This window comes from Gossypium raimondii, chromosome 9 (assembly GCF_025698545.1).
Source record: "Gossypium raimondii isolate GPD5lz chromosome 9, ASM2569854v1, whole genome shotgun sequence".
Taxonomy (NCBI): Eukaryota; Viridiplantae; Streptophyta; class Magnoliopsida; order Malvales; family Malvaceae; genus Gossypium; species Gossypium raimondii.
Window position 1 is genome coordinate 8,565,684 of NC_068573.1, and position 21,069 is coordinate 8,586,752.

A 21,069-nucleotide genomic window follows, 5' to 3' on the forward strand; every position below is an offset into this window, starting at 1 on the left:
AGTTCACAGGATTTGGCAAGTTTTTACCATCCATCTCGCTCAGGATTAAAGCTCCTCCCGAAAAGGCCTTTTTTACCACATAAGGACCTTCCCAATTTGGCATCCATTTTCCTCTAAAATCCTTTTGTAGAGGAAGAATCTTTTTCAAAACCAGGTCCCCCTCGTAAAATTCTCTGGGACGAACTTTTTTGTTATAGGCTCGCATCATTCGTTACGAATAGCTTTTAACCTATTTTCTTCTACTAAGTTTAGCTGGTCATATCGAGATTGAATCCATTCAGCCTCATCCAACTTTAGTTCAGCTAATACTCAGAGAGAAGGGATTTCAACTTCTATGGGTAAAACTGCTTCCATCCCATAGACTAGAGAAAGCGGTGTTGCCCAGAGAGGTCCTAATGTATACGATATCTTTGGAGAGTGAAAGGTAATTTCTCGTGCCAGTCTTTGTAGGTTTCAGTCATTTTCCCTACAATTTTCTTGATGTTTTTGTTAGCTGCCTCCACGGCACCATTCATTTTTGGACGATACGGTGACGAATTATGGTGTCTGATCTTGAACTGACTGCAAACTTCCGCTATTAAGTTATTGTTTAAGTTCAGCGCATTATCGGATATGATCCTTTCAGGCGTCCCGTATCGACATATGATCTCTTTTTTCAGAAACTTGCTAACTGCTGACTTCGTGACATTTGCATATGAAGCAGCCTCTACCCATTTAGTGAAGTAGTCAATAACTATAAAGATAAAACGATGCCCATTAGAAGCTTTTGGAGATATTGGCCCGATAACGTCCATTCCCCAATGGAGAAAGGCCATAGAGAAACCATAACATGAAGGGGTGAAGGTGGTGCGTGCATTTTGTCACTATAAATTTGACATTTATGGCACCTTTTGGCATAATTAATGCAATCCTCTTCTATGGTGGACCAATAGTACCCAAATCTCATAATTTGTCTGGCCATCGTGAAGCCATTGGCATGCGTTCCGCAGATACCTTCATGCACTTCTTCCAAAATTTTCTTTGCCTCGACAGCATCCACACACCTCAACAATACTTGATCTATTCCCTTTTTATACAAAATTTCCACATCTAGGACATAGTCAAGGGCTAACCTCCTTAATGTCTTCTTATCATTTTCCTTCGCATGGTCAGGGTACTCACGACTTTTCACATATCGCAATATGTTGTGATACCATGGGTGATCATCATTTTCCTCTTCATTGTCAATGTTACAACAATGGGCTGGAGCCTCATAGATGCTGATCTGGATAGGCTTCACATCCTCTAGTTTGTTCACTTTGAACATAGAAGCTAGGGTGGCCAAAGCATCTGCCATCTGGTTCTCATCTCGTGGGAGATAGCTAAAGGTGACACTATCAAATTCCTCAATCAATTCTAGAACCAATTTTCGATAGCGAACTAACTTCGGGTCTCTTGTTTCCCATTCCCCTTTGAGCTGGTAAATTACTAATGCAGAGTCCCCGTATACCTCTAGCACTTTAATTTTCCGTTCTATAGCTGCCCGGATGCCCATAACGCAAGCTTCATACTCAGCCATGTTATTTGTGCAATCAAAGTCCAATTTGCTAGTGAAAGGATAATAATCTCCACTAGGAGACACGAGTACTGCCCCAATTCTGTTGCCTATAGCATTTGAAGCTCCGTCAAAACTAAACTTCCAAGGACCACCTTCTTGGAAATCTCTTTCTATAGTTGCAACATACATCAAATCCTCATTTGGGAAATCGAAGTTCAGTGGCTCATAATCTTCCAGAGCTCTACTTGCTAGGAATTTCGCTATTACGCTTCCTTTGACCGCCTTCTGGTTCACATAAACTATGTCAAATTCAGATAGAAGAATTTGCCATCGGGCCACTCTTCCATTCAGAGCGGTTGACTCCATCAAGTATTTCAGAGGGTCCAATTTGGAGATTAACCAGGTCGTATGGTACAACATGTACTGTCTCAGTCTCCGAGTTGTCCAGATTAAGGCACAACATAATTTCTCAATTGGCGAATATCTTGTTTCGCATTCGATGAACTTCTTACTGAGATAGTAGATTGCTCTTTCCTTTCATCCTGATTCATCATGTTGACCAAGCACGCATCCCATGGAATTTTCAAATACTGCCAAATACAGTATGAGCGGTTTGTTTGAGCAGGGTGGTATCAGCACTGGGGCGTTGGATAAGTAATGTTTGACTTTTTCAAAAGTTTTTTGACATTCCTCATCCCATATTTCTTGAGGAGGCGAAATATGAGGTTGCATTTCTCTATTAGCTGTGAAATGAACCGAGCGATATAGTTCAGCTTTCCTAGAAAACCTCGAACCTCCTTTTGAGTACGCGGTGGGGGTAATTCTTGTATTGCTCTTACTTTGTCAGGATCAACCTCAATTCCTCTCTCAGTGACCACGAACCCAAGCAATTTTCCTGATCTGACCCCAAATGTGCATTTTGCTGGATTTAGTTTTAGCTGAAATTTTCTCAACTTCATAAATAATTTCTTAAGGACCTGCACATGTTCCTTTTCTGTTTTAAATTTTGCAATCATGTCATCAACATAGACTTCTAACTCCTTATGCATCATATCATGGAACAGTGTTACCATGGCCCTCTGATACGTTGCCCTTGCATTTTTCAACCCAAATGGCATCACTTTATAACAAAAAGTCCCCCATAAGGTTATGAATGTAGTTTTCTTCATATCTTCGGGGTACATCTTAATTTGGTTATACCCAGAGAAACCATCCATGAAAGAAAACAGTGAATGCCCTGCCGTGTTGTCTACCAAGGCGTCGATATGCGGCAAGGGAAAGTTATCTTTTGGGCTAGCCTTATTTAAATCTCTATAATCTACACACATTCGTACCTTCCCATCTTTCATAGGGACAGGTACAATATTGGCTACCCACTCAGAATATTTGACCACCTGCAGGAATCCAGCATCGAATTGCTTTTGCACCTCCTCTTTTATTTTCAATACAACATCCGGCCTCATTCTTCGGAGTTTTTGCTGAACCGGCTTGCAATCTTCCTTTATAGGAAGGTGGTGAACTACAATATCTGTATTTAAGCCAGGCATGTCCTGATACGACCATGCGAAGACATCCTTGAACTCTCGAAGCAATTCAATGAGGTTTTGTTTTACTTCTTCAGCTATGCACGTGCCAATCTTTACCACCTTTCCCTCTTCCAGGATCACCGTCTCTATCGTCTCTTCGTGAGGTAGGATTTGTTTCCCTTCCTGCTCTACCATCCTCAACAAGTCCGGAGATAGGTTGCAATCTATGTTATCTTCAAAATCTTGAGATTCCTCTAAACACATATCTCGTTCAAAAGGGTTCTCTAAGTTCATAGTAGAGTCACTCATGTCATCGATATCTTGGAGCCTGTTATAAGTACTAAAGAATATACAGGGAATGTATGAATTTAAGGATTCTTATTTAGTATGGCCATGAATGAAAGAATGATTTGGAATATAAGTATCCAAGATGACTATTCATACGAAAGAATGAAAAGAATTTTAAAAGAATATATACTCAAAAAGAAAATGCGAAGATATATTTCATTGAAGTCACAATGTTCAAATATAAGCCCATTTCAGTTCACAAAAGGTTTTCATTTTCTCTAGGCTTAGAACAATTAGTATGTTTTGAATATTACTCTGGAAAAGCTCTAAAAACTTCAGGCATTTCTTCTGCAGTCCAATTGTTTAAAACACTCCCAGATTCAAAGAGATAGATGCCTGATGTACTTCCTTCTTCAGATTCTTCTTCAAATATGGCATTGATGTTTAGGTTTCCTAACATTTCCTCTGCGGTCTTCCTTCTTGGAGTCCTCAGTCCAGAATACATGGTTCCTCCCGATACGAAGGTCCTAGATATGTAGGGGAAAGCCATAGGTTCCCAATCAACTTCTTCTCCGTTCAAACGCGCCTTCCTCCTCTCTTGTCTTTTCTCTAACTCTTTCCTTCTTTGATTAGCATTTGGTTTAAATCCTAAACCAAAGTGGTCCTGTTTGTCCTTCACCACTGGTGCCTCTATTCTTCTTTGAAGGCATCTTCCCAGTCCTCTTCCAGGCACAGCTCCTTTCCCAACTGTCATTTGCAATCCCATCTTCATAGCTCTGGACACACTGGGCATTGGGATCCTCTTTCCCTCAATAATTGAGGTCGTATTTACGAACTCTAAGGATCAAAAGGAAAATTCGATTGCCTCATCATCTGTTCCCAAATATGGTGCGTCACTGGTTACCGATGCAATGATGTCTTCCTCAGCGTCGATCGTAACTAACCGGCCTTCTGTCACTAATTTCAACTTCTGATGCAATGATGAAGGCACTGCCCTTGCTGAATGAATCCATGGTCTCCCCAGCAAGCAATTATATGAAGGCTTGATATCCATCACTAAGAAATCCACTTCGTATGTATTCGGGCCAATCAAGAGGGGTATTTCTATTCTTCCCATCACCTTCCTTTTAGTACCATCAAATGCTCTCACTATATTCTGGCCTGATTTCATGTGGGAACTATCCACCGGTAACCTATTTAAGGTAGATAGGGGTAAAACATTCAAGGCTGATCCATTATCAATTAGCACTCCCGCTAATGTATACTCCCCGCAGCGGGCAGTGATATGTAATGCTTTGGTGGCTCCTCTTCCCCCCGGCAGTATTTCATCCTCATTAAAGAAAATGAAATTGTCGGCACTGATATTGTTAACCAAACGGTCCAACTTATTCACTGAGATATCGCTAGTGACATAAGTTTTATTTAGCACCTTAATCAACGTATTACGATGTACCTCTGAACTTAGAAGCAATTCAAGCACCGAGATACGAGCCGATTGCTTATGTAATTGTTCTACCACGCTGTACTCGCTATGTTTTAAGAATTTTAGAAATTCTTTAGCCTCATTTTCAGTTACCGGCTGATTGACACGCGGCTCAATTTTGTCTGCTTTTGCTTTTCCCAATTCAAACGCTAAGGCTTTTCCTTTCCCAGATTCCACTCTTGCGTTTGCCGAATCATAGCGTTTTCCACTTCGTGTATAGAATCCTTCATCCTCTCCTGAAGCATTGACCAAGCTCTCTTCTCCTGGGATTGTTATATTGCAGTCGTAATTCCAAGGAACCTTTTTGCTATCCTTGTAGGGAAAGGATACAGGTTTTTGGATTATGACCGATTGTGCTATTTGTATTTCAGATTCTCTGCTCATTGGTTTTGAAATAATCACCACCGGGTGATTAGCCTTTTGGGCTTTCCCCGTAGATCCTTCTTCTGCAGCATAAACCTCTCCTTCTTCTAGTCCCTTAATCTCTTCATAAAACTCCAACTCTTTATTATCCATTAAGTTTTGCACCATGGTTCTGAACTCGGTGCATTCTTGGATGTCATGGTTTTCTTCTGCATGGAACTCACAAAACTTCCTTGCTCCTTCAGACCTTTTTATTGAACCTTGCTTGATGAGACCTCTTTTCATCATTTGTTTCCAAACCCATTCAAGGGGGGTCTTTATCTCTGCTATGTTGGCTTTGACTCTCCTTCCTCCATACTCAATTATCGCATTCACCCCTTTATTATCATGGTTGGGCAACAGATTCTCTGCTACATTCGGTCCTGATGAGTCACCAATCTTTACGATCCCCAAATTGATAAGTTTTTCAACTAACTTCTTGAATACAGTGCAATTCTCAATCGAGTGCCCCTTAGTCCCCGCGTGATACTCGCATTGGGCGTTTGCGTCATACCACTTAGGGTATGGAGGTTGCATTGGTTTCAGGTAAAATGGAGATACCACATGTACATCGAATAAGTTCTGGTACAATTCCCTATACGTCACTGGGATGGGTGTGAATTGAGGTCTCTTTACGTTTGACCTTTGATTAGATTCCTGTTTCGAAGAACCTTGCTGATTAGCGGTTACTGCTCTGGCCTGCCCCACGGTGATTGATTTAGAATGGTCCCTGTTAAACATACTTGCATTGTTTATCTCATGCTCTTTTTTTCTTGGTGCTGACCTTTTAGTACTTTCTCCCGCTTCTATCTTGCCGCATCTTATGGCATTCTCTATCATTTCTCCAGACATCACTATGTCTGAAAAGCTTTTAGTGGCACTGCCCAACATGTGACTGAGAAATGGAGCCTTTAGAGTATTGATAAAAAGCATAGTTATCTCTTTCTCTAAAAGTGGTGGTTGAACTTGCGCAATCACTTCCCTCCATCTCTGAGCATATTGCCGGAAACTCTCATTAGGCTTCTTTTCTATGTTTTGCAATACAATTCGATCGGGTGCTATATCCATCACGTGTCTATACTGTTTCATAAAGGCTTGCACCAAATCCTTCCATGAATGAATGTTGGCCCGACTTAATTGGTTGTACCATCTAGCCATTGACCGATCAAAGCGTCTCCGGAAGCAATGAATCAACAATGGGTCATTGTTGATGTATCCGTCATCCTCTTACAAAACATAGTGATATGGGCTTCGGGGCAACTGGTCCCGTTGTACTTCTCAAACTCTGGCATTTTAAATTTGGGAGGGAGCACCAGATCAGGTACCAGGCTCAAGTCTTTAGCGTCTATTCCTCGATGGTAATCGGCATTTTCCATGGCTTGAAACTTCTCCTCTAACCATTTACATCGATCTTCTAATTGTTTTGGCAGGTCCACTCTTGTCTTCTCTATTTCTGCTGCGTCGTCGAGATCCGGAACCACAGGATTAATAGGATTATCCCCGGAATTAGAACCCGAACCTGTTGGGAAGTTCATCGATGTTGGGGCACCAACTTGGTATTGGGATCTAATGGTGACAGGTACCCTCTGTGGGTACACCCCTGGTTGCAACTGGACATTAGTTGGGGTGAAACCTGGAGGGTAGGCAGGGTCTTCGTGATCATCCCCAGAATTTACCGCGGGGCTCTTCCCCTTATCGTGCCCCCCAGCCGTTAACTATTTTAATTGATTCAATAATTCTCTTTGGGATGCTTCCATATCTTGCTGCAGTTTGGCTAGTTTTTCTTGCATCTGAACTTGCATCTGTTCTTGCAATTGCTCTAATTTCTCTAGTCTTTGATCCATTTCTTTGGTTCTCCGGCGAGTACCGTAATGATATCTAGTTGACAGATTTTCGTTGATTTCCAGGGTAACTGTCATTAATTAGAGCTCTTTATTATTATTATTATTATTATTATTATTTTTGAGACTTTAATGCATGTGATAAAAATGCAATGCAGATGAATGAATGCAAAGAAAAGGCATTGATTCTAATTCAATTTCATCAGAAAAACTTGACTAGAAAACAAATTTCTTTACATAAAGTGGATTACATATACGGCTTTGCCTTTATGCTCAAAGCCTTAACCCTCTTAAGGAGCCAAGCTAACTCTCGACCTCGACTTGACTCCGACTCATATTTCAAACTCAGTATATTAGCCTGAACCGCTAAGGTTTGCAGATGGTCAGCCACTTCCCTTTTCGAGTCACTTACCGCCCATAACGCAATCTCTATCTCTAATCTGACTTTGAAGATAATGGAGCTGCTCTTGGTACTGTTCATTACGTCTTTCAAAAAGTTCTACTCGTAATTCAGAATTTCGCAATGCGTCTTCAAGTTCTTCTATTTTTTCCTTCAATTCTTCAATCTTGCTCAAACTTGCTCTCAGCTCGATCATAGAATTACAACTACGGCATAAATGAAGCGACCTTTCCAACTCAGCTATCTGGGCTTTTAATCTTGCTTCTTCTTTTCGGCATTTTAACAAATTTTTCTCTAAAGCACTTTCTCGAGCTCGGGCATCTTGAAATTTCTTTTCCCACTGAACAGCTTTGGCCTTTTCTTCCTTGATCTCCTATCGCCATTGCTCTGATGTTTTACCCAAACCCGCAGTTCTCAGTGACAAGCGCAACTTCTTATAATCTGTTTTTAGACTATCTAAATCCTCTTCAGCCTTGTTCTTCCCTTTCCTCAACTTTTCAGCTTCCAACTTGTGGATATCGACATCTAGTCCTAAATGCATCTTTTCCTCTTCTAGCTGCTCTATCTTCTTTTCCAATTCCAAACTTCATTTTTCAAAGTCCTGTTTGATGATCCCTAATTCTGATGGAACTACTTGCAAATGCTCCTCTATGGATCGAACGCAATCTTCTCTTGGCCTGGGGATGTTATCATTAATCCTCTTACTTCGCCATCCATGATACTCGGGGGTCATCATTGCTCCCACAGTAAATCGTTTCATCCGATGAGTTTGCCTCCAAGCATTGGTCATCTCTCGAATCTTCTTCTTGTAGCCATCACCTTTATACGAAAACTCGCACTGAGCTAGTCCTTGGGTGGCAGGCACGAACTGTCTTGACCCATATTGTTTCAGTACCATCAGTGGCGCATAGCCAACACCTCCCCAAATCCCAAGTAAAAGGACCCAGTCGAAATTCCCACATCGATACAAGATCTCATCGGGCACCATTCAATGAGCTTTCTATTCAACATCTTCATCTTTGAGATTTTGAAGAATCGCTATCCATCTTTCCACGGTAATGTTGTCACGTCTCGGCATGACTGCTAATTCTTTCAATGGAGAATAATTCTTGGAGAATACTCGGTAAGAAACTTTATCCACTTTCCAGAAATGACTGTGGAACCATACTAACAAGAGCTGTGCACATCCAATGAATCTTCCCTCCCCCGCGCTTCGGCACATACTTAAAGATCTAAATGTCTCGACCAAAATTGCTGGAACAGGTGTGACCCTCTTGTCCAGTCGATCAAATAAATCAGTAACTGCCTCGTCTATATACCCCAACGCTCTAGGGAAAATCATCAGCCCATAAATGCTCAAAGCAAAAACATCGACTTTTTTCTTCATATCAGGGTGAGCTAAAATCAAATCACGCAGACTTCTCCAGGGAATACAATTGTTTTCCCCTTTTTGTTTGACTCGCGCTGAGACCCATTGCTCACTCATTCCCAAGATGTTCACTAGCTTCTTTACAAAAGTCGGGACATTGACGGCTTTAGAATAGACTTTATCTGCCTGAAACCTTGGGCAACGCAGTAAGGCTGTATATTCCTCTATGGTAGGCACCAAGTCTATCTCCCCAAAAGTAAAGCATCTATAGGCGGGATTCCAAAATTGGGCCAGAGCTCGAAACAAATGCTCGTCCACTTTAATATCAAGCAAATAAGGCAAGTCACCATAATTAGAGTAAAACAATTGTTTGACTTCATCATCCCACTGGGCCCATATTTCTTTCAATTCCCGGAAATTATTCTGAGTTACACTGATATAAGTGAAGTCTGATAACTCTGACGTGTACCCTTCCGTCAAGCTATCTCCTTTCTCGATTTATGTTTTTCTGACCATATTCGGACAACCGCATTATCTTCCACTTTATCAAGAAATTCACTTTCCATGATTAGCTTTCTATCTAGTAACCGAATGTGAATCAACGCCTTTTATAATGAAATGTCATGTATACCATGCAGTCAAAACAAAACACAATAAATCAGTATAAGAATAAAATCCAATACAAGCAATAAATAATAAATCACCTATTTAGGTATATACTAGGGGTTTGAAGTGGTTCTACCTAGAGTGGGTTCCTAAGGTTGACTATATGTGGTTTGGCTTCTAAAGAAAAGGTACCCGAACCAGCAGATTCCTCGATCCTCACCCATTATAGGCTCATACGGACCGAGTTCGGTTCAGGGGAATACATTTCCCTATGGCTACACGGAGATGAAAATCTCACGAAGACATAGGTACGGATGTATCCCGAAAGCGATCCACTATCCTGCACGGAGGTGAAAACCTCACGAAGGACTAGCTTCTCACTCCCACTTAAAGGGTATGACCAACGGTCATGCAATGCAATGCAAAAGATACCAAAATTTAAACAAACAGAGCAATTATAGACCACAATGATGAAAATTAAAAAAAACGAAATGCGATGAAAGGATCATAAATTTAAACCAAATTTTCAATTTTCGACAAAAAGACAAAAAGTAATCAACTTGTGGCTTGACTCTCTTATTTTAGCGTCCCCAGTGGAGTCGCCAAGCTGTTGACACCATTTTTTTTATTGAAAAACGGGGTCGACTTGGGTTTTGAAAAATGAAACGAAAATGGGAGTCGTCACCAATCCTTTTTAATGAGGTGTGATTGGATCACCTCGAAAAGTGGTTGTTTTTAATAAACGATTTTGATTTTATTAAAACAACAAGTCTGGTCCACGAAATTTAGAAAAACGGGTTCGGGAGTCGGTTACGCAAGAGGAAGGATTAGCACCCTCAATACGCCCAAAATTGGTACCTAGTTGATTACTTAATGTCTTAATGTCGAAAATTAAAAAAATTTAAAGAAATTTAAAATATGATCCTTTGTCTTAAAATGACTTGTATAAAATAGGTTGCTTATAAAAACTCCTACAATAAAAATTGAAAAAAGGATATTCAATTGTTCGAGTTAGATGAGGAAATCGCAACCCAATACGTTAGGGCACAATTTCTCAACATTTCGAACATTGAACATTGTCTTGGTTGTTTTTAAGAAAATCCTCATCTCAAAAAAGAAACATGTCACATCCAATACGTTAGGACACGACATATTGAATTCCCGATAACGAGTTTTTATTTATTATTATTATTTTTTTAAAAAAACCTCGATTATTTAGATTCAGCAAAGAAAATCGGAACCCAATACGTTAGGGCTCGATTCTCTTGAAGATCCCAAATACCGAGTGTTGCTTTTATTTTGAATTTTTTTTCTTAATAAATTCGAGTAAAATGGATGTAAAATAATAATGGTGACAATGTAAATAAAATGACACAAGCAAAACAATAAATAATAAAAATGATCAAGGCAAGGTAACAAATAATTAGGAACTAAAGAAAGAGAACAAACAATAATAAACATGCAAATAAATGAAGAAAATTAACAACATGATGCAAATATGAAAGATATATAAACACACATATATATATATAAATAAAATAATGAGAATATGAAAAAAGTGTGTAAGTGGACATGTTTCGAAATATTATACATTTAAAAATCATGTAAATGTATGTACATACATATATACATATATAATAATCATTAAATATATAAAATACATGTGTAGGTATATATGAGTCATAAAATGTAAAGAATATATACAAGAGATATTTTGAATGTATAAAGTATATGTAAGTGTATATATATATATAATAAAGGTGTATGAAAGCATATTTTTATACGTGTATTTATAAAATGTATATAAATATATATATATATATATATATTGATTTACCAATATATATGGATATATAATTATAGAATATATATAAAATATTTACATATATACGTTTATGCGTATATAAAAGTAAGCTATTATAAAATATGAGCAAGCATAATACATATATATGTATATATAAAATAAAAATGAAGTTGAAAATAATATAAAACTACTTAATATATTAATATAATAGTAACAAATTAAATAAACAGAAAATAAAGCTAATAATTATAATAGTAATAATAATAATAATAACACTAAAATAATTAATTAAACAATAAAATTACTAAAAAGGGATTAAATCGAAATAAAAACATAAATACTGGGCGATTTCGAAATAAATAAACACTAAAAGGATTAAATTGGGACGTGCGCCGAAGGAGGGAGGACCAAAATAGTAAATAGCCCAAAGTCCCAAAACGCTGCACTTTAATGGGACTAAAATTGAATCAAAAATAAAATTTTAGGGCTAAATCAAAAAAGTGAAAACAACGAAATAGGACTAGATTGTATCACTATTTGTAAAATAGGAGGGATCATGCACATAAACAACCCATTTAGGAAAAACACGGATTCTCCCCTGGTGGGATCACCAGCAGTCAAGGCCAAAGCAGCGCTGCTTTTGGCACTGACCTAAGGGTAAACGGCGCGCTTTTATGGGGTTATTTAAACCCAAATTTTTTTTAAAATCTTCATTTTTCTTCTCCTTCAAAGGAAACTGAGAAAAGCTCTCTCTCCCCCTTTCCCAAATTCGGCCATGGTCCGGCCTAGATCGCCGGCGTTCCTCCGTCGTAGCGCCGCCGTGGGCGGCGGTTGGAGGTGCAAAACCGAATCTTTTTGGTTCCTCTTCGAAGCCAATAGCTTCTAAACCATGGATCTAAGGCCGAACCTTGCGAAAGATGAACGAAAAACACACACAAAAAAAGCGAAGCCGCTCGACTTCCCCCTTTTCGGCGCGGCGTTGGAAGTAAGGTAACCTCTTTTTCTTTTTCTTTTTATTTGTCCTTTTTTATTTATGTATGTAAAACGAAAAGAAAAAAAATGAAAAACGAATCTAAAAAAACCAACAAATCGCCTTGAATTTTTCTTTGTATTTTCTCTGTTAATGTTCTTGTTACAAAAGATGAGTGAGAAAAAAACAAAAAACCAAAAACCAACCCCTTGAACATTACATATTGTTGGCTTTTTATAACCGATTGTGTCATCATTTCCATTGCTATAATTGTCCCTTCTTTCCTCTTTGCAGCGTTTGAGCGGTGGCGATGAGTCTTGTGCAGACGATTGGTGGCTTCTTGTACTTGGTCGAAGCGTGGTGGGTAGCTGGCGATAGCTAGGGTTTCAGAAAACTGAAACCCTAGTTTGGCTATTATCTTTTGGGCCTGTTAGGCTATTTTTTAATTTGGCCCTGTTTGGGCTTCGGGTTTTTAGATTAAGTGGGTTTGGTACTGAAATTTTGGGTAGTGGGCCCGGGCAATATATTGGGCTGTACAAAAGGTATGAGCTAGCTAGACCTAGTTGCAACGATTTCAAAAACATAAAAATTACAAGAAACAAAATTAAAATGGACTTACATGCAATCTTCCTATGCTAGCTGAATGTGAAGCTTCAAAAAATGGTAAAAATGCCTTAGTTTTTTGGCAAGAACATGACAAGATAGTTTTTTGGCAAGAACGTGAAAAAGATGATGATTTTGACTTCTGATTTATTAAACTTTAATTTATTTACTAAACTACCTAATTACCTTTAATTAAAACCTTTTAAAACCAAAATTTAAAACCCCATTATGGTCCATTAATATACAAATGGGATAATTATTATTTAAGCCCCTTTTTAGTACAAAATTAACTCTCAAATCAACAGAAATTCAAGATTCACTAAATTTTACACAATTTTCAGTTTAGTCATTTTTCTTAAATTAACTATCTAAACATTAATATTTTCGAACCAAATTTTAATATGACTTTAGTGCTCTCTCTATATATTCTAAAAATAATATTTACGAGCTGGTATGACGAAAATTTGTGGTCCCAAAACCATTATTCTGTCACCAATGAAAACCGTGCTGTTACACTGATCGAGCCTAAAAGATGGAAGAAATTTATGCTAGCAAAAGACAAAATAAGGCGAAAACCCACGATTTTGGAAAACGCAATGGATCTAAAACTTTCTTTAGTTCTCCGTAAAAGAAGCCAAGGGAATCCAATGATAGATTCTTTAAACCATCAGAGCTTCAAGGAAGGGATCGTTCGACGCAGAGTCGCAAGAAAGCTCCAACTCCTTCAGTGGCTAGTACGGGTAGTGTGTGAAATACCAACAAGATAGAGTGCAAACAATGTGGTCGTTATCATTTTGGAGTATGCAGGGTTAATGACGAAACATGCTTTATATGTAGATCCCCTGATCACTTTGAAGGGATTGCTCAGATCGAAATAAGCCTAATAAAGATCAAAATGGCATTTTTCCCAGTTTAAAACAAGATTTATTTCTTCACAGCGACACAGAACCAATTCAAGATTTTTTAAGCAATCCTCAAAATCATTACCAAACACAGAGAAATCGTTCATGAAGACTTCAAGGAAGTTTTTCACCATGTCCGAGAATATGACCCTCATACAACGCTGAAAGGTTTCCAGGGCATTACATAACCTGAACGGCATCAGTCTAAATGAAAAAGTTCCATATGGACACGTGATGGTGGTCTTCTCTTGGTCATTAGGAGTTATGGAAATCTGATTATACCTTGAATAACCACTCAAAAAATAGTAAAAAGCTTTCCTAGCTAATCTAACATCTAATCAATAAATAGTAGGGGAAAATAGTCCTTCCTAGTTGCCTTGTTAAGCTTGCGATAGTCCATGCATACTCTCCATCCCGTGATAGTGCGAGTCAGAATGAGCTCATTGTTATCATTGCTCACTATTGTGACACCTCCTTTCTTGGGTACATATTGTACAAGACTCACCCATGAGCTGTCTAAAATCAAGTAAATAATGTCAGCATCAAACCGCTTTATAATCTCTTTCTTGACAACTTCTTTCATGGTCGGATTAGTCTTATCTACTATTCAATAGAATTGTTATGGAAATCCTCCAACAAAATTTTATGCATGTAGAGAGTGGGCTAATTCCTTTTATATCAGCAAGCGTCCATCCTAATGCCTTCTTAGATCACCGAAGGACTTCTAACAACTTGATCTCTTGATCGGGTGTCAACTCCGAAAAAATTACTATCGATAAAGTGATGTTGTCTCCCAAATATGCATATTTTAAATGTTGCAGCAAAGGTTTTAACTCCAGTGTGAGAGGTTCCTCTATAGAAGGTTTAGAAGGATTAAAATAGTGATATGATAATCTAAGGATTCAAACTTCTTCCCTAGTCTATCTATAAACTGCTTGGCTTTCATAAGTTCACCAATGTCCTCAAAAACTATGTCACTCTGCTCAAGTGAGTCTTTATCACTATCGAAATTTTTGTGGCAAAATTTTGCAAACTCTTCCTCTACTGTTTTTTCTATCAACCCAATGATGTGGCATTTTTCATTCTAATTAGCACAATTCAAGGCATCAAATAGATTAAAAGTAATATGCTGATCATTTACCCTTATGGTTAGTTCATCTTCTGCACATCAATTAAAGTCCTATTAGTAGCAAGAAAAGGTCTTACAAAATAATTGGCACATCTTGGTCAGCTTCACATTCTAAAATAAGGAAATCTGCATAAAAAAGAAATTTATCTACTATTACCAGCACATCTTCAATTTTACCTTTCGAATGTGCGTAGGATCGATTAGCCAATTGCAATGTAACCGTAGTAGATCTTGCTTTCCCAATTTCCAGCTTCTTAAAAATAAACATAGGCATTAGATTTATACTCGTTCTTAAATTACATAATTCGTTACCAACATAATGATTTCCAATTGAACATCGGATAGCGAAACTCCCTGGGTCCTTCAACTTTGGAGGTGAGTTATTCATTAACATTGTTGTGCACCCTTCAGTGAGAGAAACGGTCTAAAATTCTCCTAATCTACGCTTCTTTGACAATATATCTTTCATGAATTTCACATAATTGGGCATCTATTCCAAAGCTTCTACTAGTGTTATGTTGATATGGAGTTGCCTTAAAACATCCAAAAATCTTTTGAACTAAACATCCTATTTAGAATTATGGAATCGTTAAGGAAAATTTAGAGGTGGTCATCCTTCAGGTTGTTGATATTGTTTTGCTATGGCATTTTTTGTTGGCAACATGATCTGATTCTACTGTAACATTCTTCTGTTTGCCCTTTTCAGGTGCAGTATGCTTTTTAGTTGATTTTGAATTATTTCATGGTTGAGTCTAGAGTTGTCCTCTTCTACAACAGTGTCTTGAAAAACATCATCCAACAGTGTCCCACTTCTGAGAGTGATGGCCTTGTCTGTTCCTTCCCTTGTGTTCTCAAGTTCTTGGTATTGTTCGCAATGTTCCTTGTGGCCTCGAATTTAAAGCATTCGTTATATGCCCCACTTGATTCTCAATAGCTCTGAGGGACGCAGCCTAGCTCTGAATTACAACATCATTCTTAGCCATATATTCCATCAGCAAGGCTTCAATGGAGGTAGAAGATGATGCTTGACCTTATTGAACATTTTGCCTCGGCATAGAATGATAATAACTAGATGGTGCACTATTAGCATTATGTCTCACAACATTGTTTAAATTCCTCGTACCTTGATAATTCCAACTAAAAGTCGAATAGTGCTTCAATCCTAGTTTTTAGGTGTTGGAATAGAGGTTATTATTCTGGTTAAAATTACCTATGTATTATAAAAATGTTGAGTTTGATGGGCATTTATCAAACACATGGTCTTAACTGCAATAAGCACACGATAGTTCGACTGATTTCACCTCCTGGACTGTAGCAGGCCTTTTCCCTGTTTTAATCATATTAGCTAAAGAAGATACCTGGGCTGTCAACAAAATGGTTACATCAAGCTCCATAGTACCAACAGCTTTTTTACCCGTCCAAACTCTCGTTGTAGGATATTGATAATCATTGTTGGCAATCTTTTCTAAAATCTCATATGCTTCACTATAAGATTTATCCAACAAGGTACCATTGGTAGAAGCATCAACTACCATCCTCATATGCGCATTCAACCAATTATAAAATATCTTCATCTGCATCCAGTGTTGGAATCCATGCATCGGGCATTTCTAAAGTAATTCTTTAAATCGTTCCCAAGTTTTATATAATGTTTCATCCTTCCATTACCAAAAAGATTTGATGTGATTTCTAAGCATGACATTCATATTTGGTGGATTATACCATAGCAAAAACATTTGGCACAAGTCATTCCATGATGTCACTATTCCCAACGGCAAAGAATTCAGCCACGCTTTTGCACAATCTTTCAAAGAGTATGGGAATAATTTAAGCTACAAAGTGTCTTTAAGAACATCTTGGTGTCCGAACGAGTCATAAACTTCTAGAAGAAGTCTTAAATGTAGTCTTGGATCTTCAGTGGGTAACCCACCAAACTGTCTTACTGTTTGCAACATTTGAAATATTATCGGTTTCAGCTCAAATTGCTAAGCTTGTATGTGTGGTCTAACTATCCTTGGATTCAAATTATTCAAAATTGGAACAATATGTTCTCGAATTGGTCTATCTCGATCATCTACCACATGATGAATGGGAGGATTAACATATTGATCAATTGAATCATCATTGACACCATGATCATTGAGACCAAGATCATTCCCTTCCTTAGCCATATTACATAACTCATTTCGCCTCCTCTGCAAAGTTCTCTCGATCTCTAGTTCAAAAGGGTACTCTTCATTAATAGGAATGCCTCTTCTCATACACTAACAGCAAACCTGAAGAAATTAAATACAACTAAGTTAGCTAAAACTAAGAAAACAAAAGAAAATAACAAAACCAAATTTCAAAAATTTATCGATCCCCGGCAATGGCGCCAAAAACTTGTCGCATGTGAAATAATATGCGAATTGTGCAAGTAAACACGTCAAATCAACTAATAAAGTGATAAGTGAGATCATCTCCACAGGGATCGATTAGGTATAAAATGGTCGAGTTATTATAATGAGCATGATTAATGTTATGACAAAAAAATGATAAGTATGCAATGGTAAGTTGAAGGAATAATGATGTGTGCAATATATGTAACTGATAAATAATGGAAAATGCTATGACAAGACAAGAGTAAGAATGCAATGGCAAATTCAAGAATAATTACGTGAATAATATGCAAATGAATAAGTGAACAACTAATAATGCTATGGTGAAGATACTACGGTAAAGGATAGAGGTCTACGATGTTGATTTGGAAGGTCGGGATTACTAAGAGTTTGCCCTTCCTGACAGTAATGCCTCGACAAAACCATACTTAATCTACTGCTCAGAAGAGTTCTGAAAAAGTTTTCTTCTTTTGAGAACAAAACCTCAAGTTATGTTGCCTTAAGCGATATATGTCTATAGGCCTTTTGTATGGTACCCTGCACTGTTTTGTTTTCTTTCCGTATGAATGCTGCTCGATGTCTAGAGGCTGCTACAAGTATTTAGTCAAACTCTTACTCATATCATTGAATTTCAATCTCATTAACCTAACCTTGTCAGAATTAGATTAATTTAATGAACATGCTATACTTCTATCTATGTCTAGAGTTTGTAAACATGCAATTTTGTAAAAAAACCATTGAATGAAACAGTGTATTAAAGCATATCTACGCTTCATTCATTAAAGAAAATAAGAGTTTCATCAAGTAATCTCAACCCTATGAGATTTAGCTCATGGGTTGGCAATTAAAATTCAAATCCAAAGTATCATTCAACATCATTTTCATCAAATTAATTCATGAAGAGTAATCAAGAAATAATGGAAGAACTTCTAGAAGATAGCTTCCACTTATCCAGCCCACACTTCAACGATACAGTGTCCTATGGTGGCTGAGAGGGACTGCCTTCGTCTTCCTTTTCTCGTCTCTACCCTCTATTTTTTTGCCTAAGGACCTTGTTTTTTTTCTCTTTTTGTTTTTCTGCCCTCTTTAGGGTTTCCTCCTTTGGCTTTTATAATCGTTTTCCTTAGGGTAAATCCAACAGCCCATGATTTTCTTCCCTTTTTTCAGGTAGATATATATGGTACAATTTCAATTTAGCCTAAAGCCGATACACTTTGAGTGCTGACTGGATATCTTCCTGGCATTGCCATGGCATTCGTGTTGACAAACTATCCAACCCTTTGCCCCGGTAAACCTTCACTCCTTTACTTCTTGTTCTTCATCCTACACTTGCCAATCCACCACCTCACACAACCCTTCCACAAACAATTTCAAATTACTAACATTTAAGTACAGTCCAAGCTTCTAATGTAATGCTAAAACAATAAAAATCTTAATGGAATATTCTAAAATGCAACTAAATGCACCTAAGTACAGGCAATTAGCTAGAACTAAAGGCATGAAATAGAATTCTTTTCAAGAATTATCAACGACACAATTAAACTTGGCCAACATTGTATATCTATATGAAAACAGAGTAAAAAAAGCATCACACTAACATAGATTATTGTGGCATGTATTTCTATACTCGATACATGCTACGTTTAGTCCTAAAATCGACTAAACCTTCACTTTGATACTATTAAATGTAACACCCCGCACCTAGTTTGATTGTCAAACATGAGCTACGGGATGCTACCACAATTACTGAAGCAAACCACATACAATTCATAGCAATCAATTCATTCTATTACCGATTCATGACAAAATTTCATGCATAATAGGATATACAATAAAAATTGAACTTCAATCAAGCTTACGAAAACTCTTAAGTAGACCCGGGATTGAAAAAGGATCAAATTGTAAACTTTGAAAAGTACAAGGCTGGCATCGTGACAAGAATTTCTCCATATCGTGACGTCACCAAACAATATGTCACGTCACGATGTCGGACCACTTGACATTGAGACGTCACTAACTGTTGGTCGACGTTGGGACGAAGAACCTATTTTGGTAACATTTGGCCATTAGGTACCAATTTCATGCTAAACCAAAGCTTTTACTCACTTAGTGTATAATTGCACACCAAAACCTCTATAAGACCAATCAAAACATGTATCAAAACATCCATTTAACCTTTCATAAGATCATTCAAGCCTTTACACATCAACTGAACACTTTGCTAAAGCTTAACAACCTATAAAATCATCAACTGTTCAAACATTTGATACCAATCAATTGCATCATCTAACTCAACCATTTCATTATCAATTCGGTTATTCATATACTACAGCTATAGCTAAACAGGTTACTAATTTGCCACCGAATGTGGTTGTAACACCGTATACCCAGTTCGGTCGTCAAACTTGAGCTATAAGGTGTTACAACAGTTAACCATCATTATCATTCATAAATTCAACATAAATAATCAACCAAACAATAAAACATTATTAATACAAGTATTATATGCTTTATAATCAAAATCGAGTTTTATTCAAGCTTACGAAGCTCTTAAACCAACCCAGAAACAAATCAAGACTAATTTGAAACTTTTATGAAAAGATAGGTAAAAAGTAAAAATAGGGATCACACGGCCTATGTATGGCACACGACCTGTGGCAAACCTTGTGTGCCTATAATACCTTCCAAAACAAGCAGTCATAACCTAGGTTCACTTAAGCCACAAGTCATGCAATACACCAACCATTTAACCTATTCAAAAGCATTAAAAACTTGCGAAAATATACCAAATAACATCTATACTAAGTGCCTAAGAAATATGCCGCAATTGGCACCCCAATTCAATCATTAAACATCAATCATTCTTCACCATTCAAGCCATAATATTCATGTCTAAAATATTCACATACAATCACCATTTCCATTACTAAAATGTCACCAAGAAAAGTTCTCCTTGTGACGTAAAACATAAATGCTAACTTAACAAACCAAAATGCATTAAGTACCAAAATCAACCAAACTGACCATCATGGTTTACATCAAAACACAATACAAACATTTAAAATCCAATTCACATTCAACTTAAGTGCCTAACCAATGCACCTTCATTGGTACCACAATACAAACATTTAAAATCCAATTCACATACATCATTTCCCAAATCACAAAACATGTATCTATCAAACATTTCATAACCTTAAACCACAATAAAAAAACTTGCTAAGGCATGAATCATACCACTTATATACATATGGTCAAAAAATACCAAAAGAGCCAAATAAACACAACCATAACATCACATAACAAAGTATGAACCAATATGTCTAATAACAAGTGAACTTAAACTCCTAGTACATGCCACTTATAACCTAAATCAAGAGAATCACAATTTATACCGAGTCATTGAACAAATAGTGTGAGCTCTGACTTGAACTTTCAACTAACATAAACTTCCAATGATCTACGATAAATCAAACACAAAGGATGTAATCAAATCTTTGCTTAGTAAGTTCGTATTAAATTTAAACTTTAACTTACCATAAAGGTTGCAAATTAAACAATTTGCAATTAAATTCATAAGCAATGTCATGAGTTCATTATTAACCTGTACATATCACAAGTCTCACAAAGTTAGTGAGTTCACATATCTGAAACTTATAAGCGTATCATGTTATAAAACAAATACAAGTAAACATAATAGATATATCATTCATTCATCATCAATTCAATTAACATTTCCATTTCAAGTGTTCATTTCAAATGTCCCTTTTACATATCTATCCATATAAACATTTCTTATAAACACTTTATATAATTATTTCTATATAACTG

The 21,069-nt window shown here is 37.2% G+C and overlaps 2 protein-coding genes and 1 non-coding gene across 3 annotated transcripts; 1 reads left to right on the forward strand and 2 right to left on the reverse strand.

Annotated features, from left to right (window-relative positions):
* Positions 1-733: 733 nt before the first annotated feature.
* Positions 734-1,903, reverse strand: LOC105797446 (uncharacterized). Its single transcript, XM_012627419.1, has one exon. The coding sequence runs from the start codon at positions 1,901-1,903 to the stop codon at positions 734-736; it is 1,170 nt and encodes a 389-aa protein (XP_012482873.1).
* Positions 1,904-4,195: 2,292 nt separating this feature from the next.
* On the reverse strand, positions 4,196-6,394 carry LOC105797447 (uncharacterized). Its single transcript, XM_052621150.1, has one exon. The coding sequence runs from the start codon at positions 6,392-6,394 to the stop codon at positions 4,196-4,198; it is 2,199 nt and encodes a 732-aa protein (XP_052477110.1).
* Positions 6,395-16,450: 10,056 nt separating this feature from the next.
* On the forward strand, positions 16,451-16,557 carry LOC128032980 (small nucleolar RNA R71). Its single transcript, XR_008189317.1, has one exon. It is a non-coding gene; the product is annotated as a small nucleolar RNA R71 (small nucleolar RNA).
* The last annotated feature ends 4,512 nt before the right edge of the window (positions 16,558-21,069 follow it).